This window comes from Acomys minous (assembly GCF_964271855.1).
Source record: "Acomys minous genome assembly, chromosome: 16".
NCBI lineage: Eukaryota > Metazoa > Chordata > Mammalia > Rodentia > Muridae > Acomys > Acomys minous.
In genome coordinates this window covers 42,225,999-42,252,799 of record NC_140498.1, presented here as the reverse complement: position 1 = coordinate 42,252,799, position 26,801 = coordinate 42,225,999, and the positions used below count along the sequence as shown (strand labels likewise).

The 26,801-nt window shown below is 41.9% G+C and overlaps 1 protein-coding gene across 7 annotated transcripts in view; it reads left to right on the top strand.

Moving 5' to 3' along the window:
• Positions 1–26,801, top strand: part of CREBBP (CREB binding lysine acetyltransferase) — a 149,559-nt gene that overhangs the window by 75,396 nt on the left and 47,362 nt on the right. For all 7 annotated transcript variants that reach the window (XM_084761923.1, XM_084761928.1, XM_084761927.1 and 4 more), the window contains 3 exons: positions 4,253–4,429; positions 18,464–18,704; positions 20,011–20,124. In XM_084761923.1, coding sequence (XP_084618049.1) covers positions 4,253–4,429; positions 18,464–18,704; positions 20,011–20,124 — 532 coding nt within the window. The remainder of the gene's footprint in view (positions 1–4,252; positions 4,430–18,463; positions 18,705–20,010; positions 20,125–26,801) is intronic.

Sequence of the window (26,801 nt, the reverse complement as noted above, 5' to 3'; positions counted from 1 at the left end):
AGGCAACTCTGGAGTTGAATAGTGCTCACTGTTTTCCATCTCTGTGATGGTATCATTCCTGTGTCAGTGTGGAAGAAGCATAGCTTGTCCTTCCTTCCGTTGTGTTGGGCACAGTCAGTTGATTATGTTGTGTAGCCCAGGACCTGAGCAGCTTTTGCCTGTCGGCTGGATAATTGCCAGTTTGCCACAAGTACCCCTGTGTCGGTGAGCAGAGTTTGTGTGGGTGTTCTCCTTGGCGTAAACATTCTTCCCTCACTGGGTCTCCTACCTCGGCGGTGCAGACTCATGTCTAGCTCTTGGATGTCTCGCCTTAGCTGTTGTGCTCATTCTCCTGGGGGCTGCAGTTTACAAAATTTTATTCTCTTAGTAAAGAGAGACATTACCAGATAAGCAGATTCTTGAACGACTGTTGGGCATACATGGTCACAGCATCTTTTTCATGGCAAAAGGATGAAACTGTGAAACATTAATTAATAGATGCCATTGTAATTGACTCTTCTGTTTTCTGAGATTGGACTTAAATTAAGTACTTGAAGGGGCTCTGTTTGGAAGGACAGAGTAAAAGCACATTTTACTGCGCTGGGTACTGGTGAATGGGGAGAATATCAATATTCTACAAGTTTTATTTTGTTGACAAATAAATTTACCATCACCGAAAGTTCCTTTCTGCTTTGGATTTTACTCAGTTTCAGTAGCAGATTTAAACTAAATCTGATAAAACTTCAATTGAGTTGATGAGCATATTATTGTTAATAAGAAACATAGGGAGTTAAAAGGGATTTAGTTATTAACTGGATTTAGACATCTTAAATATATTGTCTTTTCTTTTCTTTTTTTTTTTTTTTTAAGTTTTTTTTTGAGACAAGGTTTCTCTGTGTTAACAGTCGTGGCTATCCTGGACTCACTTTTGTAGACCAGGCTGGCCTTGAACTCACAGTGATCCACCTGCCTCTACCTCCCAAGTGCTGGGATTAAAGGTGTGTACCACCATGCCTGGCTGGTTTGTTTTTTAAAAACATTTACTTATTTTTATTTTATGTGCATTGGTGTTTTGACTACACGTGTATCTGTGTGAGAGTGTCAGATCTTAGAGTTACAGACAGTTGGGAGCTGCCATGTGGGACTGGGACGTGAAACCTGGTCCTCTGGAATAGCAGTCAGTGCTCTTAACCACTAAGCCATCTCTCCAGCCCCTTGGACACTGGTTTTAAACAGTGCATTAGCATAGACTTGATTTGATCAACAGAAAATAGATGCAGAATGAGGAATCCTGAAATCTAGACAATCTAAAAATGAATGGCTTTTACCTAAATCTTTGACCATTTATTTCTATCTGATCTATCACTCCTTTTAAGGTGGGACAGTCCACTTGAGATGAGCTGTGGTAGCCCTTTGGAGGCTTACGTCCACTTTGTTGGCCTTAACTACTAACTCTGATTTGACTGGAAATGGGTGTGGCACCAGATACTCAAGTTCCTGGCCTCCTTAATTAGTTCGGATTTCTTTTTGTTATAACTCAGGAGAGGACTTTTGCTTTTAGCTCTCAAAATGTATAATGAGTTCCTTAGGCTTTGTCTATCATTCTTAACTTTTGGAAATTAAAGCCATGTTGAAACTGCCAACTTGTCAAGGAGAAAAGATGAAAAATAATTTCTTGAAGAAAGCTGAGGGTGGCAGTGTACATGAGGATCATGAGTTCAAAACCAGCCAAGGCAACACAGGAAAACTATATTTTAGTGGTTTAAAAAGCGAAAGAAGGCCTGGTACTTTTGGCCCCTTCTTTTAATCCCAGCACTCAGGGAGCAGAGGCAAGTAGATCTCTGTGTTTGAATACAGCCTGGTTTACGAAGTGAGTTCCAGGACAGTCAAGGCTACATGGAGTGAGCCTGTCAAAACAAAACAAAAATTGGACTAGAGAGTTGGCTTAGCCATTAAAAACTAGGTTCATAACCAAAAGTAGAAGGAGAGAAAGTGGTGGTGGTGGTAATGGGAGGAGAAAGAAAAGACGTTTTTTTAAAAGGAACTTATCAGTGTGTTTCCAAACATGATATTGCCCTTAAAACCAGGCAGTTAGAGAGTGCCCAGAGTCTAATCAGGCAGATATCCACCTACTTGACCAGGCACACACCTGACTGTTCACCTTGGCAGGGGGGGTTTTGGAATGCTGTCAGGAATATTTGCAGGGTCAGAAACAGTATGTATGTTTTCAGAGAACAGGCCAGGTATACTTTCTGAACCATAGAGAGCACTTGGGAAGTTTACTGTCCTGGCATTTGTGGTCTCTGTGTTCAGTGCAGGGGTGTATGGTAGCACAGGCTCTCCACTCTACCTCACACGCCACCTGCTGTAGTTCTTGGCACTGTATTCTAATTAGGCTGGAAGCTTTCAGCCAACACTGATTTTTATTTTTGTTTGTTAAGTCCACGTATATAAGGAGCATGTTCCTCAGAGAATAGGGAGAACAAGGCCTTTCTAGCCATTCTCAAGGGGGCTTGGCTTATAGTAGATACTGGTGAACAGTGAGGGTGGATTGATTGTGGCTGAGTGAATACATGTACTCTGAAATGTTTGGTTCAAAATAAAGAAATTTAGAAACTGGGAGTTTTGTCTTTGTGAGTTTTTTGTTATTGTTTTTCAAATTCTAGGCCTTTAAGAACAGGACCCGGGGCCTGTAAGATAGCCCAGCTATAAAGCACTTTCCACCAAGCCTTTAATGGCCTGAATTATGTAATAAAACGGATTCTGAGTAATGGCTGCTACATGGATTAACATAGTGTGTTGCACTGTGGACAGACAATCCGGTTTGTTTTCTGAGTGTCAGATTACAGTTGAAGGAGTCTTGTTAGGGTTAGGAATGCCCTTTGTAGACTCACCTAGCTTCTGCCTTGATTTTAAGTCTCATGCACTCAGGTTTGAGCCTCATTCCTGGATTTGATGAAAGATTTGTGTTTCATGTCACTCACACTGAGTACCTAGTACAAAGGACACAGCTAAAATGTATTCATTCTCAGAAAGATGAGAAAACTCAGGTGCACATAGCTAGCACTTCTACATGTCGTATGGTCCCCCCCCCCCATATATGCGTTATTGACATTTAGTCACACTGGCTTTTGGCATATAGACATTTGGTATTTTGGGGCATATAGGCATTTCAGCAGAAGAGAGTTAGTTGGAGCTAGTGTTACATGTGGATTAGTTTGTAACCTAGAGCTTTAGAACTAAAGGGAATGATGTGATCTAGTGACCCTCACCTTGGAGTCAAGAGATTAAAAGTCCACAGAAGGACTGTATGTGATAGAGTGAGTTTATTGGCATGATGGTTACCAGCTGAGTCTGATAGTGATTTCTTAGATAGAACTTACCCGTGTGTATTGTTGGAGATGAAACCTGTGACTTAGAACATTTAGTGCAAGTCTTTCCCATGGAGCCATACCCCAGCTTACTAGTAGTTCTTCGCGTGTAACTTTGTTCCCTGGAGGTCTTCCCTGCTCAAGACTGTTCTTCCCAGTCCAAACATCAAACACAATATGATGCCAGACATGCAGAGCAAGCATTAGACAACAGGGAGCTCATTTGGGCACTGTTTGGGGATTTCCATATCTACTCAAGGAGTTTGGAGCTAGCTGTACCTGAGCAAACTAGCTCTGTGTATGGCTGGCCTCTGGAGGGAGAGGCGGGAGTCCCTCCTTCCTGACTTTACCTTAATCTACCGTGTTGTTAGTTTATTTCACTTTGGTTTAAAAGAAAAAGCTCATTAGGGAAAATGTTCAGCGTGTGTAATAACGAGTGGTACACCACTGTTGGGAGCTTGGCGGTTGGTATACCTTCTTCAGTTTTCACTCTCCTCATTAGCTACTGCCTGCCTTGCTGGATCATTTTAATGCTGGAGAGTCCACGTATTTTATCCTTTCATTGCTAGTATTTCTACTCTGCATCTTGAACTAGTTGAAACTTAGTTAATATCTGATGAACCTGAGAGAAATAAAGCACTGTGGAGTAATTAAAGATTCCTCCCTATGCTGTCTAGGACTGGCTGTGCTGGGCAGGCCTTTGGTCAAGGGGGAGGGGAGAAAACTGCTGCCTCTTGTGGGGTGCTGCTGCCCCTTGTAGGACAGGGGCAATCTAGTCTCTTATGCCACTTCATTAGCCTTCTGTGCAAGGCATCAGTGGGTCAGCCAAGCAATTCTGTTGTCTGTTTTTTCATGTATGATTGTGTCATTCACCGCGGATGATTGTTCCTGTTTTGTTTCAGATGGGAATGACTGGTAACTCAAGTCCATTTGGACAACCCTTTAGTCAAACTGGAGGGCAGCAGATGGGAGCCGCTGGAGTGAACCCCCAGTTATCCAGCAAACAGAGCATGGTCAATAGTTTGCCCGCTTTTCCTACAGATATCAAGAATACTTCAGTCACCAATGTGCCAAATATGGTAAGTAGCCTTTGGATTTTTGTGCTTTGGGTGTTGGTGGGTGCTTTGGCATATGGATTTTATGGTGCTTGCAGTGAAGAGTTGTATCTGAGAGTGTGCCATGGTGCTAGAAACATAACCTGCATCCTAAGAACAGCTCTCTAAACGAGCTTATCGTTTTCTGTCATGAGCTAGCAACAAGAGTGATAGGGAAGGTTGATTTAGCAGCTCCTCCCAGATTCCCTTTGTAGATGGAGAGAGTTATGCATGTAAATTATTTTACCCTTTCCAAAATTCTGAATATCATTAAGACTGGGTCATCTTGCTGTTTGTTAGTGGGTTGAAGCTGTCAGTAGAAGCTTGATTTATGTTACAGTTAAACAAAAGCTATTATAAGAATTATGTTGTGCTGATGAGACAGGTGTTAGATAGGACTTGATAGATGATATCATATCTTCATTCTTAAGAGTTCCCAGCTATAACAAGCATTATCCATGGACTCTATGCCCCAGCAAGCCTGTTGATTTAGAGCATTGAGGCTAGTGTCCCCAGTCCCTAGTGGTGCATCTCAGCTGCTGAGGACATGGTAGGCAGGTGGGCAGGTGATGGTCGGCGACAGGGCCCACACACTTCCATGCGCTTCTAAGGTAGTCATTTGGCAAGTCTTAGTCAAAACTGACCGTGCTCTTTGGAAAGTTGCCTCTTAGCATTAAAAGCTTCTCATTTTGAAATACTAGCACAAAGAATTGTGGTATATTTAGCGTCACTCCCCTCTCCCTGCCCCCTAAGATCTTCTCTAACCTTAGTATGTACCAGAAAGAGTGACAGTGTTTACAGTGTGCAAATGTTCCGAGGCAAGTGTTGAGGGCTTTTCTCCACTAGTGTACAATCAGAAAATGGGAACAGTAAGATACCTTGGCAAGAGGCTATAACCGTTAACCCCCCCACCCACCCTCACCCCCTTTTTTTAAACAGTAAAACCTGCATGTTTTCAAAACTACTGATGATTTTCTCTTCTTTCTTCTTAGGACAATCCCCTTAGCTCTCTTAGTCTGCTAACCTTCCTTTCAGTAGTTTTTGGTTGCCAGGGTTATGGGAGCAATTAGTCTCTAGGATCTTGGACCCTCTCGTGTTTTGTTTTCAGTTCTCCCTGAGAAGACAGTGGTGTGATCTCCAGGACTAGCTGCATTGCCTGTGCCTGCTTGGTAGCTAGGCACACATTTAGACTCCAGTGAAAATATTGTCTTTTTCCATGGTGTTCTATGCTTTATACACAGGGAAATCCCTAACCTAATGTTTTCCTCCCTTCCCTTTAAAATTTTTTTCTCTGGCAGGTGGATCACTGTGAGTTTGAGGCCAGTCTGGTCTACAAAGCGAGTCTAGGGCAGCCAGGACTGTACAGAGAAACCCTGTCTCAAAAAACAAAAACCAAAACAAAACAAAAATCCCCTGCGCCCCCGCCCCACCCCCACCCCCCTCTGGCTTCTTGTCTTTCCATCTCCACTACTACTACAGAGTGACAAAAATTCCCGTATTCCAGCGTCCTCTGCTAGCTGGAGTCCTAAACTTGTTAGGTGTGGTGGCCAAGGGTTGCACAGAGGGACTAGGGAGAGGGCCTTGCCTTCCCCTTTCAGGACTATAGCAGGGATCTTAGCAGTGACCACGGTTCTCTTCCAGGGCCTCCTGGAGCTTTGGTAATATCTGGCCAGAACCCTGGCCACTCACACTACCTGTAGCCCTTCATTTGTTCTTATCGTTACAATCTAACATCTTCAGGCACTGACAGGATTTGTTCCTTTAGGTACAGCTGTCCCTGCTTTGAAGAATGGTCAGGAGGAGCAATAGCAGTGTATCCCATTCTTTTGCTTATTTTCTGGAATCTTGGAGAAATTCAGTCAACCGCATTTTCTTCAACCCCCTCAAAACCATAGTAAACTAAGCCGGGTAATCCCAGCACTCGGGAGGCAGAGGCAGGCGGATCGCTGTGAGTTCGAGGCCAGCCTGGTCTACAAAGCAAGTCCAGACAGCCAAGGCTACACAGAGAAACCTTGTCGGGGGTGGGGTGGGGTGGGGGGGAATCATAGTAAGCTAATAAAGCAGTTTTGTCTACAGAACCTGTAGTGCTCACTCAGGCTACCTTTGTTTTAAAAGCTAATGTGGACTTTAGAAAAAGATCCATAGATGCTTTGGGGAAGTAAGCTGGGTCCTTTGCTTGTACTATTTATTCTGGAGGCACAGGGTGGCCATGTGCCTATGAGACAGCAGCACCTGGGAAAGCCCTCAGTGTCTGATAAAGAGGTCAAGGTACAGGTTGCATGGCATCTTTTGCAGCATGTATTTCTTTACTTTATTCCTGCAGTGGCTTCTTGAGAACACCATCATTAGCAGGGAGTTTGACTTGTTCCTGGCCCTGTGGCTTCCTTTTTGTAAAGTTCTTTTTAATTATACTCAGATGGTTTAGCAGCCCCGAGTTCCCTGGCAATGGCCTTCCTTGCCTGTGCTTCCAGTTTATTTGCAGTTCTTTGACTCTGTTTTGTAATCTTGAATTTTCTCCTTTATATCTAGTATCTTAAAATGACAGATTTTCACATAGCAAGAAAACATTGTTATAAAAACTAGATCTGTTACATTAAAGAGGGAAACTATGATACCCTGAACTTAATGGCTTTCCCCTTTTTTGGAGTGGAGGGGAATTGATATACTTTGAAAGTTGTTTGGTTTGAATTTCTGTGATAAAGGATCAAAGCCAATATAGGGAGAAAAGGCAAATGCTTACATTTCCACACCACTTTTCATTACTGAGACAAACCAAGACGTGAACTCAAGACAGGAACCTGGGGTCTGGGACTGAAGCAGAGACCATGGAAGAATGATATTTACTGGCTTATTCCTTGTGGCTTGCTCAGTGTGCTTTAAAACAACAACAACAACAACTCAGGTCCACCCGCCTAAGGGTGGCATCACCCACAGTGGCCTGGACCCTCCCACATCAGTCATTAATCAAGAAAATACCCCCACAGACTTGTCTACAGGCCAATCTTAGGAGGCATTTTCTCAGTTGAGGTTCCTTCTTTTCAGAGTGACCTGGGCTTATGTCAAAGTTAACAAACAATTAGCCAGCACAAGAGGTAATTTTTAAGAGACAGTTGATTGACTTTGGGTACCAAGCAGTTCAGGTTAGGGGCACTGATACCAAATTACATAGGTTAGTTCTTCATGGGGCAACTGAAGCCTCATAGTCATGAGCCAGGGCACTCTTTTTCTCTCTTCCTGCATGGCTCCATCGTTTTTGTCTGGTGTTGACAATGGGAGTTGGGGAGGTAGCCTTCCTAATGCTGCAACCCTTTAATACAGTTCCTTATGTTGTGGTGCCCTCCAATAAATTTATTTTTGTTGCTACTTCATAACTGTAATTTTGTTATTGCTAGGATTGGTAATGTGAATATTTGTGTTTTCCAGTGATCTTAGGTGACCCTGTGAAAGGGTTGTTACATCACCCCAAAGGGGTTGTGATCCACAGGTTGCTTCCTTAGGGTAATAGTCATTGGCTTTTGTAGGAATGGCGGAAGCCAGTACTTTTGAATGGTGACTCTTATGAAGGGCAAGTAGGAGTACATGAACAAAACTGGAGGCCAAACAAGAATTATCTTGGAGTTGGGGTGGAGACATGGCTCAGCAGCTAAGAGCATTGGCTACTCTTCTTCAGTACCAGGTTTTAATTTTCAGCACCATTAGGGGTCCAGGGGATCTGATGCCCTGTTCTGTCTGGCCTCTGTAGGCACCAGACATGCGTGTAGTATACAGACATACGTGCAGGCAAAGTGCCAATAAAATTGTGTTAAGATATATTTTATAAAGCTGGTGTGAGGGTAGGGTCTTGAGTGGAAGGAGGGCTGTCTGTTTGCAAGGAAATAAGTTGCGGTTCTTGTTTTTGTTTATAAGTCATTCAAAGTCACCCCCTCTTCCCCCCCGCCTGCCCCCAGCTTCTTTGTAGAGGCTAAAGGAGCTAGTGCCCTAGATATGGTTGTTCACAGTGAGTTAGGAGACAAGACAAGGTTGTCACTTTGGTAGATTATCTACAGAGAAGGTGTCCTGGTGGAGAATCCTTTACAGAGGTGGCAGAGTAGCAGGCTTGAGGGAGGGAACAAAGGTATAAGCACAAATGACTGCACCCCAAGAGAGGATGGTGTACAGGTGGGAGGCACAAATGAATCGGTCAGTTTGCTAGCCATCTTGGAGTCAACAGCTCAACATGACATAGTGTAATGACAATTTTATGATGTGGCTCAGGAAGAGATCTTATAGATCCCCAACTAGGGACAAGAAGGAAACAGAGTTGGCAAAGGGGAATAATTCACTGCCAGGGGAGAAAGGGACCTTTGGAGCATGGATTTGGTGTCACCTGAGATTAAGAGGAAGGCCAAAGAGCATCATCAGAACATGAAAACCATGCTGAGAAAGTTCATCCTCTGCTGATGAATACTTGTGACCAGCAGGTTTATGTGGATTCTTTAAATAGGGAAAAAATTTAAAAACAACACTATAAAGAGTTCAGCATTCTTAAGCATATAATGTAGGAGATTCATTAGGGGTACTGCTTAGCTTACTTAACATTGCTCATGAGAATGATTTTATACTCTGTTTTGAGTGTGTGGTAGAGTTGTGAGGTAGAGGTTTAGACAAGGCCCAGACAGTTGCTGATAGACAGCTGTCTCTAAATGGGAGGAAAATGTGGCTGGCCAGAGGGAATTTTTCAGATAGAGAAGAGCTGTCATGTCTTCTGTGTCCTGCCAGAATATCCTGATGCCAGCAGCATCTGAGTAGTGAGCCATGGATGCTGGGCATTCTTGCCCTGTGTCCTGGGCTTTAGTAAGTAGCTGTGTATCTCAGTGTGCATGTTGGTGATGGGACATTCTTTCTTTTTCCGTCGGATTCAGAATCCTCCAGAAAAAAGGCAAGACATCTCTGTTTTTGTGGTCACTGTGAAACTTGAGAGTGTTTCTTGCTTAGTTTCCCAGCTTATGATACCTAAACCTCTCTGATGTAATTCAAATACTTCTCAAATAGATGGCCATGTAATCCTTTCTTTTATGTTAGAATGTGTCCCTTTAGTGGAACTGATCTAAAAGAAAGCTTATGACAGCCATTGTCGACTAAAATATTGGCTAAGTGACCAGCTGTGCCCTGTGGAATAGACTTGCCTTACCTTTTCTTTTTTATTTGCCACATACATATTTTCTTTCTCTTGGGTCTGGTTAATGATTTGGGCATTGGGAATAAACCAGCATAGCAGGCAGGAGCTGCGTGGAGGCCAGTGAGTACAATGGACCCGCATCTATGGATCCAATATATCTCACATGGAACGTATAGGCCATATAATTATATATGTATGTACCACACGCAAAATTTTTCATGCCTTTATGGCAAGAAATATGGCATAACAACTATTTAGCATTTTCATTGTGTCTGCTCTAAGTAATCTGGAGATGATTTGCATAATCGTGTCTAACCTGCAGCGTATGAGCCCTGTGTACCCCAGGATAGGCTTGTATATCATCCACCATATTTTTAGGTGGCAAAATTATGTTTTATAGTGTCCTTAGAGAATATAGGAGATGTGCATAGGTGTATTCGCTTCTTACCACATGATATTCATTGTCTCTGAGTGATTTTTCCCTTCTTCTAGGTAGTGGTTTTTTTTTTTTTGACAGGTTCATACTATGTAGCCTAAGCTGCCCTTGAACTCCTGCCTCTGAGTACTGAGACTACAAGCATGTGCTCAATGCTGGGCCTTGATAGCACTTTCTGTTTTACGCCTCATCTTTGCATTCTCAGTGATTGCAGAGTCCGGAAGGGAATTAGAGCCAGCAGTATTTATTAAAATGATTTAATAATCATTAAATTTATTAAAATGAAAGTTAATTTGCTTGTGAATGAGATAAATGTATTTGTTTATTTTTACATAAGATTCAAACTTTTAATGTTTAATGTTTGAATCTGCAGGGTATAGAGCATGTTCAATGATTTTTCTAGTTGCTATTTTGATTTTATAATTGTCAGTACTGAAAAATGCTGCTTTGTGTAAATATATACTGCAAAATGGTAAAAGTATGTATGGTGATGTTTTGGAAATTCTATACTAGTCCCAAGCCAAAATTCAACTTGGTAATTTTTTTTTTGGTGGTTCTCCTCCCCGCTCTGCTCTACCCTCCCACCGAGATGGGGCTCTCTATGTTAGCCTTGGCTGTCCTGGACTCTGCCTGCTTCTGCCTCCCAAGTGTTGGGATTAAAGGTGTGCACCACCATAGCCGGCCCCCACTTAATCTGGTTTCATTTCCTTAATGGTGGCTTACAACCACCTGTAACTCATGTCCAGGGGATGCTAAAGCCCCTCTCTCCTGGCCTCCTGAGGCATCAGGCAAACAGTGGTATGTAGCTGCACATCCAGGCAAAACACCCATGCACATAAGATAAAGCAAAATACATTCTGATACACTATTACTGAGGAGTGACTGAGTCATTGTTTTCTGCAATTAAACCATTCTTTCTCTAAGAACAGAAAAGTTTGTATGTGCAGTAAATGTGCGTTCTTGAGCCTGCGGTGTTCCAGGCAGTGTTTGTTGGTGTTGAGTTGGCATGATGGCATGTGCAGTAAGTACAAAGTACACTGTGTTCAGAGCTGAGGTTACCACAGTGGGCTTATGTAGTGTGACACAGCGAGCACTGCCAGGCAAACCTCAGGATTCTTGCTTGTCTGTTTTTGAATGTTCTTTTATATAGAGTATATAGGGAAAATAGGTTATGGGGATTACCCAGAAGCAAGCCTGGTGTGATGGTACACGCCTTTAATCCTAGCACTTGGGAGGCACAGGAGCTATGGGGGGAAATGGTATGTGTGCGTGTGCATGTAGTATACTTTTACTGTTACTTGTTGCTTAAAGAATTAATAAAAATGTTAAGAAAAAATTCTATAAAGAGCAGCACTAGTAGATGAGGTGAATAATTTGTAGCACACAGGTGTAAAAACGCAGTAATCCCCACCCATCCCCAACATTACTCTCAGATACAGGCGCCTCTTGGTTCTCCTCAGAGACACCTGCACAGGTATTTCTATTGGTTAAAGTTCCAAAGGGCTATTTTACAGGGTTAGATTGATGCTGCTTGCTAATTTTCCAAAATTAATGTTCACAATAAGAGTAAAACGTTAAGAAGAATAAACCTCATGGCCAATTATGCTGGAGAGCATAGTGCCGTAAAGAGCAAGTGTGAGAGAACACGTCATAGAAACTGACATTCATAGCCAGGTGAAATCTCTGAGTTTTAGGATAGCCAGGGATTTGCAGAGAAACCCTGTTTTGAAAAACCAAACCAGGGGAAAGTGTTTGTGTTAGCTCACCACTCCAGGTTCCAGACATCACCAGGACAGGAACCTGAGGGGATTGGTTGTATCACGTGCGTAATTAGGAGCAGAGGGCAAAGAAGGCACACTTGTTTGTGCTCTGCTCACTTTTCCCACTGTGGGTATACTATAATGTAATCAAGATAAAATGTCCAAGGCCAGCCTGATCTAGATAATGTCTTCACCGAAATTCTCTTTCCAGGTGGTTCTGAACTGTGTAAAATTGACAAAGCTAACTATCACAAGGCTGAGGTGTTGTATGCCTTGAACCCCAGCACTTGGGAGGCAGAGGCAGGCAGATCTCTTGAGTTTGAGCCCAACTTGGTATACTTAGAGAGTTCCAAGACAGCTAGGACTACATGGAGGGACCCTTTCTAAAAACAAACTGTCAAAAACTAACTACCACAGCATGTATTTAGTGAAGCCCACCACTGAATAAATGGACGATGTCCTGATGCGTCTGGCTCAGTGTGTGTTGTTCATGTTTCTCAGTAGCTTAGACTTTGCAAACCAGTGTTCTAACTTCCTTGCAACTTAGCTGTTTGATGTGAACTAATTCTTATAAAATGTGTCTGTTTTGGGGCTGAACCATCTCAGTGTTTAAGAACGGTTGCTGCTCATGCAGAGAACCTGAGTTCAGTTCCCAGCTCACACATGAGGTGCTTCTCAACCACCTGTGATTCCATTTCCAGGGCATCTGACGTTCTCTTCTTGCCTCTGCAGGTACTGACATGTACACAGTGCCCATGCATACATGCAGGCACACACACATAAAATAAAAATAGGTGTTTATAAATAGTTATGTTGCATAAAAATTTAAGACTTTTGATGAATGCCCCCCATTAAATTGCCTTTCAGAAACAGTTGTGTACCTGATCCCCAGCATCACATTGTCTTCCAAAGGCTGGGGCAGTTTTTGTTGAAGAATGTCATGGAATCTTTATTTTCATCTGTATTTCTTTGATTATTAGTAAGACTTAAAGTTCTTATGCTTAGGGATGTGGTTATTTTTTTTACTTGAGTTGTTTGGCTTCTCTGTTTGCTGGCTGTCCTGTTTTTAAGCATACTTTATAAGCAAGGTCTGATCTTTGTGGAAGGAGAGCAAAGTGGTTCAGGGTGGGTCCCAGCCATGATAAATCCTTCTGGAAACCTGGCCAAGATGCTTGCTCTTGATCTCACCTTCTCTTATTATCTGGGCCTTGAACTCACCCTGTTTCTGGGTACCTACAAAATGAGGGTGGCCAAGAGGAAGAGACAGGGTTCTCTTTGTTGTTGTTATTTGCATTGTTATCTACACTTATCTGAAGAGTACTGCTGGGGGCGGGTGAGGATGACTGCCTGGACAAAGGCTTTCTCCATCCCTGGGCCTCACAGGTTATACATCTCATCTCCTAGGACTTTTATAGATTTACTTTTTTCTTATTAACTCTGAGACATCAGTAACAGTAAAAATTGAATACATACATACCACTTTCCCCCATAACTCCTTCAACTCACCCCTCCCTAATTTCTCAACTTAGTGCCCTCTTTGATTTATTTTTTAATGATCAATCACTCCAATATGTGCCCTCCTATGTGGGAACTGGAGTATGTTGACCTACCACATCCTTTGAGTAAACCTACTTTCCATGATGCCATTAGCTGCCCATAGGCCCTCAGTTAGATATATGGACTCATGAACCCCTTTACACTTCATACTAGAATGTTGACTTGCTTGATCTTGCGCAGACAACCATGGTCTTTGAGTTCATGGTTGTAGCAGTCCTGTCATGTCCAAAAGCCATTGTTTTAATCCAGTCCCTCCATGAGCTGTGTGTGTGTGTGTGTGTGTGTGTGTGTGTGTGTGTGTGTGTGTGTGTGTTATGATATAGACGTCCTATTTATGACTAACCAGTTCACTAATACTTAATCTCTGCACTTTGAATAGTTGTGAGTTTTTGTGTTAACCACTGTCATTTAAAAAAAATGGCTTGTTGACTGGGTATGATGGCACACATCTTTAATTCCAGCACTCAGGAGGCAGAGGCAGGCACATCTCTGTGAGTTCGAGGACAGCCTGGTCTGCAAAGTGAATCCAGGACTACAAGACAAACAAACAAACAAACAAACAAACAAAAAGATTTGTTTGTGTGAGTGCAGGCACAGGTATGTGTTGGCGCATGTGCACAGGGCATACATTCCAGAAGAGGATGCCAGTTGTCTTTCTCCATCATTATGCCTATTTATTTGAGTCAGGGTCTTTCATTTGCAGTTTGTTGGCTGTTTTCATCTTCCACAGAACTTGGTATGCACTCGGTTGTTCCATGAGTGCTAGGATCCAACTCTGCTCCTTAGAACAAGTGCTCTTAACCACCGACCTTTGTGTTTTTCTGAGCCTTTCTAATTTTTTATATTCTCCATTTTCTTTTTTCAGTGTGTGTGTGTACATATGTGCTCAATCATTCGTGTTCATATGAGTGTGAATGCAAGCTGACTAGCTTTGGGAGTCCTCCATTTCTGCCTTCCAGTGCTGCATGGCTTTTTATGTGGGTTCTGGGGATCCAAACTCCATGCTCTAATCCTTTACATTTACTAATGATTCTTCTAATTTCATTTTTTAAAGTAGTTTCTCTAAATAGGAATGTTTGAGTTATAAAAGTAATGGTTACTTTCTCTAAAACATTGATACAATACATTAATTTTGGAAAATGAGGTACAACTAGGCCCTGAACCACCCTCCTTTGTTTGAACTAGTAGATGATTCTGTCAAGGTTTCTCCTAGAAAAGATAAAAACTCAGGGTTAATGAGGAAAACTGAATGACTTTATAGTATTATTCTAAATCCTGAATATCCTTTTGGTATTTTTCTGTTAAAACTTTCAAGTCAGCCAGCTGGTCATGGCACAGCCTTTAATCGCAGTACTGGGGAGGCAGAGGCAGGCAAGTGGATCTATTTCGTTTGAGGCCAGCCTGGTCTACAAAACAAGTTCCAGGAGGTGAGAAACTCTGTCTAGAAAAATCAAACCATCCAAACAAACAAGCAAAGAAACCCAAAAGCTTGCAAGTCTACTTCAGTGTTATAATTTGTTGCCTTAAGTGATGCTAACTTTATCTTCTAATTTGTTGTCTGTCAAGAATCAGGCAGGTTTGGCCAGGCTGTTCTAGTGCTTCCCGGTGCATTGCCTGGTTTCATTTGAGCTCTGTCATGTAACGGCTGCATCCTCTTCCTGTATAGCTATGTGTCAAAGCTTATTCAGCTTCTTAGGCCTTTGTATTTCTCCAGTTTTTCATTAATCAATGTGATGCTTAATTTAGTGTATAATTGGACCCTATCTTTGTTCGGTTCCTTCCTTAGCAGTGGGTCTAGAGCCAAAAGAATATATATTTTGGGCTGTTCATGTTAACTCAGTCATAAAGCACATACTTAGAGCTTCCTGAGGCCCTGGGTTTAATACCCAGTGCCGTTAAGAAGAGAGGAAAGAACGACAGGGAGGGGAAATGAAATGCATTGGTTAGAGGTAGACTGAAGAGGACAACCTGGTCACAGAACAGACGTCGTCTCATCCCCTTCCCCTACAACCAGAAGGATTGCACGCGTTTCTTTTGATAGTGTTCTTTTCCCAAGTCTAAGCTGTATTTTTATTAGAACACTTGAGAATACTTTTTTAAAATATACACTCAACAACCACAGTGGTTATTTGTGTGTGTGTGTGTGTGTGTGTTATGTGTGTCCCATACTGATAGGTAAAGAGCCTCTGTTTTATTTTTGACTTCTTTGATGACCAGTGAAGTGAACTTTTGGAAAAAGATCTATTGAGCTGGCCATGTTGAGTGACATAATTCCAGCACTTGAGAAGTGGAGGGAAGAAGGATTAGCCCAGCCTAGGTTACAGGAGAACCTGTCTCAAGACAACAAAAGTAATCTAACAAGAACCTAGCTCTTAGCTGGGCATGGTGGTGCATGCATGCTTTTAATCCCAGCACTCGGGAGGCAGAGGCAGGAGGATCACTGTGAGTTCAAGACCAACCTGGTCTGGTCTGGGATTAAAGGCATGTGCCACTGCACCCAGCTTTAAAAAAATTTTTTTAACATGTTGGTGTATGAAAAGCTCTTTTAATTATCTTGGATATGTGCCCAGGAGTGCAGTTACTGGGTGATGTACTGTTTTGTGTTGAGGAACTGCCAGACAGTTTCCCAGCATCTTAGGCTCTTTTCTAGTGATGTGTGTCACGATTCCTCCATGTTCTCTTCTGCTGGACCACTGCAGTTGTTTAGTATCTGTGTCTCATTTATAGCCATCTGGGTAGCTCCAAAGCTATACTCTGTGGATTTGATTTATCTTTCTTTTGGTTTTTGTTTTTGTTTGTTTGTTTATTTTTTTATTTATTTAGTTTTAATTTATGTGCATTGGTATGAGGGTGCCAGATATTGGAGTTACAGACAGTTGTGAGCTGCCACTTGGGTGCTGGGAATTGAACCCAGGTCCTTTTGAAGAGCAGGCAGTGCTCTTAACCACCAAGCCATCTCTCCAGCCCCAGTTTTATGGTTTTTTGAGATGGGGGTCTTTTTATATACATAGCCCTGGCTGTCCTGGAATTGACTATGTAGACCAAGTTGGCTTCAAACTCAAAGAGATCTGCCTACCCCTGCCTCCTTAGTGCTAGGATTAAAAATGTACAACATCATACTGGTTTGATTGACATTTCAGTAATACTAGTGATGCTTTGTGTGTGTGTATTTTTTTTTTTTTTTAAAGAAAATCTAGTCAGATCTTTTGCACATTTTAAAGATTGTCTGTTGTTAATGGATTATAAGAGAGTTTGTGTGTTTTTCTTACTGTTTTGGATCATGGCTGGATATCAGACCTATATTTACAAACAACTTTCTCCATTCTCTTTTGATTCCACTGGTATTTTCTATGTAGACCAAGCTAGCCCCAAATGCACAGAGATCTGCCTGTCTCTGCCTCCCACGTGATGGAGTTAAAGGCATGTATCAATGCACCCAGCTCCCTTTTAAGTAAAAATCTGTATGTGTGCTTTACCTGCATGTTTATATGTACATTACATGTGTGTCTCGATCTCCTGGGATTGGAGTTACAGTTATGAGCAGCCATGTGGGTGCTAGTACTCAAATTCTTGTCCTCTGAAAGAATAGTGCTATGAGCCATTTGTCTAGTGCTGCTCCCCCTCCTATTTTTAACTGTTTTTCAAAAAATTTCTAAACTATTTTATAAAGTGTGTGGATTACTTTAGAGAAACAACGCTTATGTTTGTGTGTGTGTTGTCATCTCTTCTCCTCCCCCCCCCCTTGTTTTAATGATTACTGCGTGTGAATGTGCACATAAGCAGTGTATTCCTACTATCTTATGCATGTGGGGGTGGGGGGGGTCAGAAAACAATTTTTGGAATTTGGTTCTCTACTTCCACTGGAATTTGAATTCAGATACTTGTGTTTAAGACAATTCCCTTCCTTCCACTGAGCCATCTTGCCAGTTTTTATGCTTTAAAGGGAAGGTTCTCTCTAAACACCTTCCCTCTGTTGGTGTCTTGCTGCCTGCCTGGGCAGTAGAGACAGAAAGAGACTCTAGAGGGTGCTTCTGACAGATATGAGGGCCACCTGCAGCCCTCTGCTGCTTAGTAAATGCCGACTTGGGAGAAGCAATTAAATCTGCCTTTCAGTTTCTAGGAACTTTGTAAAATTTGACCAGCCTGTGCTGGGGAGGTTGAGTTTAGATCCCAAGGATACACGTTTTTAAAAGCCATGGTTAGCCCTAGTGCTTCTGGGCCAGACAGGAGGATCCCTAGAGGTCACTGACCAAGTAGGCAACCTGAAACCACAATATGAACTGGGCTTTTGTACACACATGCAAGCAGATACACACTTAATATTTTTATTGTTTATCTCCTAATTGTGTATACATAGTTAAGTTTTTCTTTTCTTTTTTTTTAATTTTTAAATTGGTGCTGGAGAGGTAGCTCAATGGTTGAGAGCACTTGATGCTCTTGCAGAGGACACAGATGTGGTTCTCAGCACCACAGTAGTTCAGAATCCTCCGTAATTACAGTTCCAGGGGATCCAGTGTATCCTGACCTTTATGGGTTCCAAGTGTGCCTGAACATGGTGCATATACATGCATGCAGGCAAAACACATGTAAAATGAATAAATCTAATTAAAATTTTTTATGTTTAATGTATATGTTTGTATGTATGGAGGTTGGGACTGCTTATATATTGTGGGTACTTGGGGATCTACCTCAGGTTATCAGGCTGGGATTATAGGCATGTGTCACTGTGCCCAGCTCCAAGGCAATCTTTTTTTTATTAAGTTGAACCATATGAAATGTCCAACATTCTGCTCTTTGGGACCTACCTACATAAGCAACAGCATCCTGTGGGTCAGCTGATACATGCCTTTCCACTGATGGAGCTCACAGTGGGGTGGATTGAGTTTGTGTTGTTGTTGTCTCTTGGATGATAATTGTATTCAAGTGAACTTGAATCAGTTTTGCATCTAAGTTAGGCTGATTTTTGTGCTTGGGTGCTTCTCAAGGTTTTTGATCAATTAAAACTGTATCAATTTTTTCGGCTACATCTGTGAGCTTTCCTAATAATTAGAATGAATCAAAACTCTAAAAACTTAATAAGAAATTTTTGTTACTTTGTTTTATTTTAGTCCCAGTTGCAAACATCAGTGGGGATTGTACCCACACAAGCAATTGCAACAGGCCCTACAGCAGACCCTGAAAAACGCAAACTGATACAGCAGCAGCTGGTTCTACTGCTTCATGCCCACAAATGTCAGAGAAGAGAACAAGCGAATGGAGAGGTTCGGGCCTGTTCTCTCCCACACTGTCGAACCATGAAAAATGTTTTGAACCACATGACACATTGTCAGGCTGGGAAAGCCTGCCAAGGTAAGTGCACTTTCTGAACTAGTGGCTGCTGTTAGGATGGAATTTGCCTTTATTGTTTTTCAGCAGCTTTGGTGGTTGGAAAGCCTGCATGGTCTAGGTGCTGGCCTCCTTTTGGTGTGACCTAGAATATGTTGTTTCTGTAGTCCCCACATCTGGCGCTCAACTGTCCCTGAAAAACTCACCTGTTGAGCTGGCAGGTGATTTGTTCTTCTAATAGATGCACTGCTCCTGCATGAGGCTGTTCCCTGAGCGTGTTCTTTTTCTCCTTCTTTCATGAAGGACTTCTCTATCACTTCTTGAGTATTCCTTGGTAATATCTATATTGTGGTTGTCTGGACAGTAATACTCACAGCAGGCACACACCTTTTCCTGCACCCTTAGCCATCTGTCTTGTGGTTGTTTCATGGATTCAGACTGTCAGCGACCTACTGCCTTGCTCCTCTGTCCTCTGTCTTAAGGCTGCTCTGATGACATCCAAGTCATCATCCCAGGGGCTGGGAGGGATTAGACACATACATCTATGCTCTCCTTTTTTAGGTTTTTATTTATTTACTTATATATATATATTTTTTAACCATTGACCTCAGTTTCACCGAAAGAAGTGTTTCCTGTTAACAGCTGTGATTTCTTGTAACCCTTCTTCTCTCTTTTCTTCTCTTCTTTCTTGTGCTCATAAACTTTGGGGGGAAATATCTCCATGGTCTCCCTCTATCCTGTGGTGCTATTTGTGAATCCCTGGAATAACCCTGATCATGATGGAAACACAGAACAGGGGAGGGAAGGCTAGACTTTAGACTATGAAGACTGGGACTCTTCAGGCTTAGTTACTCTCTCAAGCACTTCATGAAGTGCCCTAGATTCCTCTTAGGATCTCCACAGACTTCTCATTGGCTTCACTATCTGTGTTTTTTTCCTGTGGTAGTTCTTAGTTGGTTCCATCCTGAAATATAATTTAATGTTTTTATTTTTAATAGTAACATGTAGTGTAGAACTCTGTTCTGCCTCTCATTGTAGATGCTCAGTATTTCAGAGGTTGATAGCTTTTGTTCTATTTTTGTGGGCGGAACCTTAATCACCCATCATTCATAACATTGTTTCTATGGGAAATTTTTGCCTGGAATTACTTAGCAGTGAGCTTACAAACTTTTTGGACAGCCTGTTTGTAAGTTAAGGACTGCCTATATTGTATTATGGTTACACTTGTTACCATTTTTTTTTAATGGAATCTGGCATTATAATTTAGGTGTAATTGAAAGTGTGACGATTTGGATAGAAAAATAACATCTCGTTGTTTTTCTGGTCATAGTTGCCCATTGTGCATCTTCACGACAAATCATCTCTCATTGGAAGAACTGCACACGACATGACTGTCCTGTTTGCCTCCCTTTGAAAAATGCCAGTGACAAGCGAAACCAACAAAGTAAGTGAGCACGGGGCAGAGAAGCTTGGAGATAAGACTAGAAACTGTTCTTAAGAGGATGGTGAGAGTAGGTAGGTAGTGGGCAAAGGTCACCAGCACAACATGCTGAGTGAGGCAGGGACAACAGTGACCTTGGTGCAGCCAAACTCGGTGGGTAGATGGGCTTTCAGTGAGTTTTGTGAATAGCCATGGCCATGGTAGGCTTTCCTTTACCTCCACCAACCCACTTGAAAGGGTGCAAAGCTGCAAGGTCACTTCCATCAAATGGCTGCCACGAAGATTTGGCATTTTCTGACAATACTTAGTATGAGGATTGAATGTCAGGTCACCTACAAGGATAGTGACACCAAGGGGGCACAAGAGGGGCACTGTTTTTGTGAAGACCCTGTTAGCTTGTATCAGTGTAAGAGCCTGGTAGAGTTTTGCTTATGCAGTTCCCACACCTGCTGATCTAACAACTTACTAAGCTTTAGACTGGGAATCTTAGCCTCAGGGTTGACACATCCTTCTCATCCCCATTGTTTTGTTGTCTTCTGAATCATCTGTGTGGTCCTTGATACATGACCAGTTCTCTACTGGCTGCTCTTACTGCATGTGACCCCTGGATCCCTGCTGTTTTTAGCCATCAGAGCATTAGGATGGGTATGGACACCTCTTCGCAGTCTTAAGACTCTTTGCTGTCATTTCAGAGGCTCAGTTGTGGACTTTGGTACCCTTGGGTTCATCCATGTCATTCTCTAGGTGGGAGGCATGCCCTCTTTTAGTGGTCTTTTAGGAGGCACACAGTCTTTCTCATCTTTCACCATCTTTCACCATCTCCACTCCTCCCAGATAGATGTCCTGAGTGCTCTTCACTTAGGATATCTTCTTGAACATCTTCACAGGTTCCCTTTCTGCCTGGTGAGCATGTGCTGCTTTCTTCCTGGCTGGCTGTACATGGCAAATCACTCTAATCTAAGAGTGCCGTGGAGTGGCGTGCCATTGCTGGCTGTTGATCTCTTCTTATGAATCCAACTTTCCTTCCTATGAGCTGACTATACTGCACAGCATGCCTCATTGAAAATACAGGGCGTTGGGGCTTGTTGTCTTCTTCCCCTACAGATAGACCACAATTAAATTTCTTTGAAAACATAGTTTCTCTTGGATGGGTTACATTATTCTTTGTGTGTGGGTAGTGGTGGTGGTGATGGTGGTGGTGATGGTGTGTCCTTGTAACTTGTAACTTGTCCACATACCTTTTAGATGTTGGTCCTTATCTTTTGAGACAAAATCTCTGTTGTTTGTGTGAGCTGGGTGCCTGTGAGCTTCTAGAGATTCTTCTGTTTCCACCTGGCATCCCAGGAGCACTGGGATTACACACATGATACCATGCCTGGCTTTACATAGGCTGTGGGGATTTGAACTCATGTCCTTACACTTGAGTGGCAAGCACTTTAGCCAGCCACTGAGTCATCTTCTTAACTCCTGAACTTTTAATACATGATTTTCCTAGACATCTCACATAAAATGAAATTCTGGGATACTGGGTCTTATTAATTCCATAAATAGCTAGGATTTTATTGTTCACTTTTAATTTAGAGGTGTGACTTGTATGGGATCTTTTGAGCTTAATATGTACATACTGGTATGAATATTGTTAACCTTTGTGATTTCTCTTTTTAAGAAATACTTATGTGGTTTTTATTCAAGAGGGAGAAAAAAAAAAGAAATGTGGTTTGTTTTTTCTTAACATCCTTATAACTGTCTAAGTATGAAAATTGATTTGGTGCATGCTTTCTCAAGTGGTAAACCACAGTGTTCCTACTAGTCATAACATGAGGTGTTATCACGGGGACTTGATAATGTTAAGTCACAGGGAGAGTTGAGATGATGTCTGTACAAGGTTTTTGGTAGTTTTAATAAAAAAATAAATAAAAGCACTTTAAAAAGAAGTGCTTTTGAAATTTTTAATTAGTGTGTGTGTCTGTATGCACATATGTCTATAGGTGCTTTTTTCTCATGTGAGAGCCTGTGGAGATCAAAGGTCATCCGGGGCCTTTTCTGATCACTCTCTACCTTATTTTTTTGTTTTGTTTTGTTTGTTTTTTGTTTTTGAGATACTTTGTCATTGAACTGGATCTTACAGCGTTGGCTAGATTGATGAGCCAGTGAGCCCCTGGAATCTGCTCCTCTTTGCTTCCTCAGCCCCTGGGGTTAAACTGCCGCCGCCACCACCACCACCACTGGCACCACCACCACCACTGCATGATTTTTATGCGAGTGTTGGAGATCTGAATACTTTACCTACTGAGCCATCTCTGCAGCCTAAATTGTTCTTAAAATCACATTTCAATTTTGAATGTGGTCTGTTGGCTCTATACTTGCAGAAGTCCAAGTATAAAATTGTGTTATGTCCTCACTAAGAATGTTTAGCAGTGCCTTTCTCAAGAAAACTGTGTTTATGGTCTTTGAATCCTAGATTAGGAGCTAGAGAAAAATGTGAATCCAATCCTTCAGTAGCTTCAGGTTGAGTTCTAGAGCCTGAACTATATACATTAAAAATTAGTGTGGTGGTTCATTCTAGTAACTCTGAAAGCTGAGGTTGGAGGATTATGAATTCTAGGCTATCATAGAGTATATTTCCACACCATGTTCCCTCAAAACAAAACAAAACAAAAACCAACCAAACATCAACAACAAAAAACCCACTGTTGTTAAGCTAGTTTGTACTTGTGTGCTATTAATTCAGTGAGTAGTGAACTTCAGTTTCATCGTTGACTTTTAATGTAGGGGAGTGACTTTTCTGGGATTTTTCATGTTTACTGTTTTCTCATATTTTCAAAAAGTGGTAATAGTCTCTGTCAAAGGATCAGGTATAGGTGTGAAGTGCTCTGTGTAGTCCTTATGGGGAGAATCAGAGTATGCCTAGACTACTTCATAGAGAAAAATTTGCTCAAAGGACCCAGAATCAACAAAACTACAGTGGGATAACATCTAGTGGTAGTAAAGTGCACGAAGATGATACTGCTTGAAATGAAACCAATGTTATTTGTTACTGTGAGGGCCTGTTTGTTTGTTTGTTTGTTTTTTGCTTTATTGACTGTCATTATGAGTTATCTGCCCACCATAGAAGTAGTCGTTGAGTTATTAGAGCTTCTCCATCATCATTCCTGGCTTCTAACCACTGGTAGGTTCTGTGTGACATGTGCTTGAGTCCGCATGTTGGAACCAATGGGTCTCTTGTTATAATCACAGGCATGCTGCATAGATGGATGTTTCCAGATTGCGTACTAAATTGTGTGGAAATCTGGGCCCCGTCTAGGCTTCTTATATTAGAATCTGTACTTTTTTTAAAAACACATTTCCTGGTATTTTGGTGTGTACATTAAAATCTGGGATGTGACCATTTGGAATGCCTACAAGTGCCGGATTTGCTTCAGAGCTGTAGGGAGGATAGAGACATTCTCCGAGGAAGACCCTGGCTTCTCTACCTGAACTCCACAGGGATTTAGATTTGTGCTCCAGGAACAGCCCCAGCTCCAGCCTCAGCCTTGGACTGAAGCACAGAATTACAATTCCCAGTGTCTATGACAGTAGTCATCTAGCTTGTTGCTCCAGTGTCCTCATTGCTTTGTCCCTTACTTCATGGGATGCCTCTTTATCCCATTTCTAGGCACATTTTGGATTGCTTGAAACACCTTTTATTGTTGCATCTTTCAAAAAAATGTTGTAGAGGAGTTTATTGAATGAACATGGGGGAGAAGGAAAGGGGACAGGGTTATCCCAGAGAGACAGAGACAGGAAGAGTAAGGAGAGAGAGAGGAAGGGTAAGAGGGAAAGAGGTGTAGAGAGAGAGCTTGTTGTTGCCTCTTTATCCCATTTCTAGGCACATTTTGGATGTTGTTGTTGTTGTTGTTATAATATTCAGTTAAAATCAACCTCAAAATTCACTCATACAGCACCTCCTGGGCTCTGCCTGACCAGGCTCACAGTTCCATTTGGGAGCCCTGTAGTCCCCAGATCCCGCAAACATACTAGTAGAGTTTGGGTTGGGGAGATAGGGCCTGGATGGTTTTATAGAGTGAGAGAACTCACTCTCTCTGCCTTGATCAGAGCATGCCCTCTGGTGTCTCTCAGCTTCTGAGGACAACCACTTTTGAGAACATGGGCACTCAGTCTTTCTGTTTGTTATTATGCCCTGTATTGTGCACAGGAAAAGACTGATGAGGTGATACCTTCTACTTGGCAAAGATATGCGCAGATCTGAATGAACCTAGCACTGATTTTTCTGTAGCAATCTAAGAATGAATAGAATGCCTAGCTTGCGTTTTGTCTTCTACCACTCTGACAGAGTGGGAAATTTACTTCGTGTCAGTTTTGTTGAATTTCCAGATTGAGCCGAGTTTATTGAAAATGGTTAGCTGGGCATGGTGGCGCATGCCTGTAATCCCAGCACTTGGGAGACAGAGGCAGGCGGATCACTGTGAGTTCAAGGCCAGCCTGGTCTACAAAGCAAGTCCAGGGCAGCCAAGGCTAATGCAGAGAGACCTTGTCCCGAAAAACAAAGCAAAACAAAACAAAATAAAAAAAGAGAAAATGATTAAAGCCTGAAGTTGTCTGGTTAATTGAATGTTTTAAGTTAGCAACATATACTTCACAGGGGAAAGACTGTCTTGTCCCTATTTAAAGATCGATAGGCGAATCTTCTACAGAACTCATAATAAACTTGGCCTTATGTTTCCGAAGCTATGACTTTTTGCATTAGCTACAATGGAAAAGGAGTAGTGAGGCAGAGAAGGTATTGAGCATGCATTAGAAAAGACAAACACATTCCAGAAACTATGCTTGTAATCTCAGTATTCAAGAAGTGAAGTCAGGAGGATTGCCATGAACTTGAGGCCACCCTGGACTACCCAGTGCGTTACAGGCCAGCCATAGCTATGTAGCAAGATTCAGTCTTCCTTGCCCTCAAACAAACAGACCAAAATAACAGCCCCAAACTCCTCAAAGATATATCTGGATTCAAGGATTTTATAAGTTAGGTACATCTCCATGCTAGCTTGAGCTAGCATATCAGGACTCTTCAGGGTCCTAATGACATTCAAGGGGCTTGTGACATGTATCACAGCATTAAACTTCAGGAAGGGAAAAGTCCCAAGTAGATTGTTTTCAGTAACATGTCCAGTTGATGAGTGCAGAATTTTGTTTTTTTGTTTTTTTGTCAGGGGTGCAAGTAGGTGAGCTTTGCTGCCTTTAAGGCTCTTTTAATTTTTTTTTCATCCTTGAGGGGCTGAGAGGGGTGTGAGGGGCAAGGGACAGATAGCTACAGATCCCCTGTACAGAGTGCACTTCACATGGCTCCATGTGGCAGATAAAGAGTTAACTGACACTAAGTCCTCCTAGTTAAGCCAGCCTTGTGTAGCAAGAGTAGGTGAAAAGTAGACTGAGTCCCAACTTCCAGTGATGTCCAGGAAAGATGAAGATGATCCAGCTCTCAAGCTATGGATGATTATTAGATTACTCTTGATTTTCCCAGCAGGTCTTAGCTCAAGGAGTACATGGATTATGTGCTAGCCGCTGTATCAGGGAGCCTAGTAGGATGTAGTGTGAATACTGGGAGGATAAACACCTAAAGATAAAGAGGCCTGTTGGCCCTGTGGGGATTTAGGGAAGGACATGGAGCCCTGGTAATATGACTCGGTCAGTCCATCAGCTTCCCCGCCCCCCTTGTAAATTCCTGTAACCCTTATATGTTTGTGCTTTTCATACAGTAGTGTTGTTTGGAGCTCCTGTTGAGTTGTTTTTGTTTTTGTTTTTTTTCTTGGTTCTGGATTGTTAAAGTGTCAAATTTCCAAAGTGTCTGCATGTTTTCTGCTAGGTATATTTTGTTGTAAAATAAAAATAATATTTATATTTATGAAATATGTTTTTAGCATAAGCAGAAAATAGAGTGACCATGTCAACAACATCCATGAGACTGTTTATCTTATATGTGGCCCCAAGTTTAGGAATGGTATCCATCCTATGGTAGGCATTTTGTCTAAATAGATGACATTTCAGGATGTGTAGATGAAAGACTATAGTAGAATAAAGTCATTAGAGCCCAGCCATTGCATCTTCCTGAGAAAGGGAGGGCCACATGGACACTTTGTTTCTTCAAATCCCTGGGAAAATTCACTATGTTTTATGCTTTCTTCGTCCTGAAGTGGCAGGAAACTGACTGTTCTGGGCTCAGGTTGGGTGTTTGAGTAGCATGTGTAAGAGAAGACAGGATAGAAACGGGGTGGGGGTGAGGAAGGGAGAAGGAAAAGAAATATTTTGAAAGAGAAGCCTGTGAATTTTGTCATACAAGGGAACGCTGGGTAATTATTTTCTTTTTCTGTGTCATAACTCTTTTTGAAAAATTACCATGCTAGTTGAGGAAAATGATGAGTACATGCTTATGGTTTCAGGGACTCTCAAACAGTATACTTTTAAAGACCTTGTACTTGACTATTTCATCTACACTCTTGTCAAGGTGAACCTTGGGAGTTGCGTTTTATTTATAATGATGAGATGTTTGCTGTGTTTAAGTGTATCTAATGAGTGTTAATGAGTTTTAGATCTGACTGTCCTTATTAGAAAAGTTAATAGCATGGAATGGGTAATTACCATGATTTTTTTTCCTTTTTACACATTACAGTTTAATTAAGTTGCTC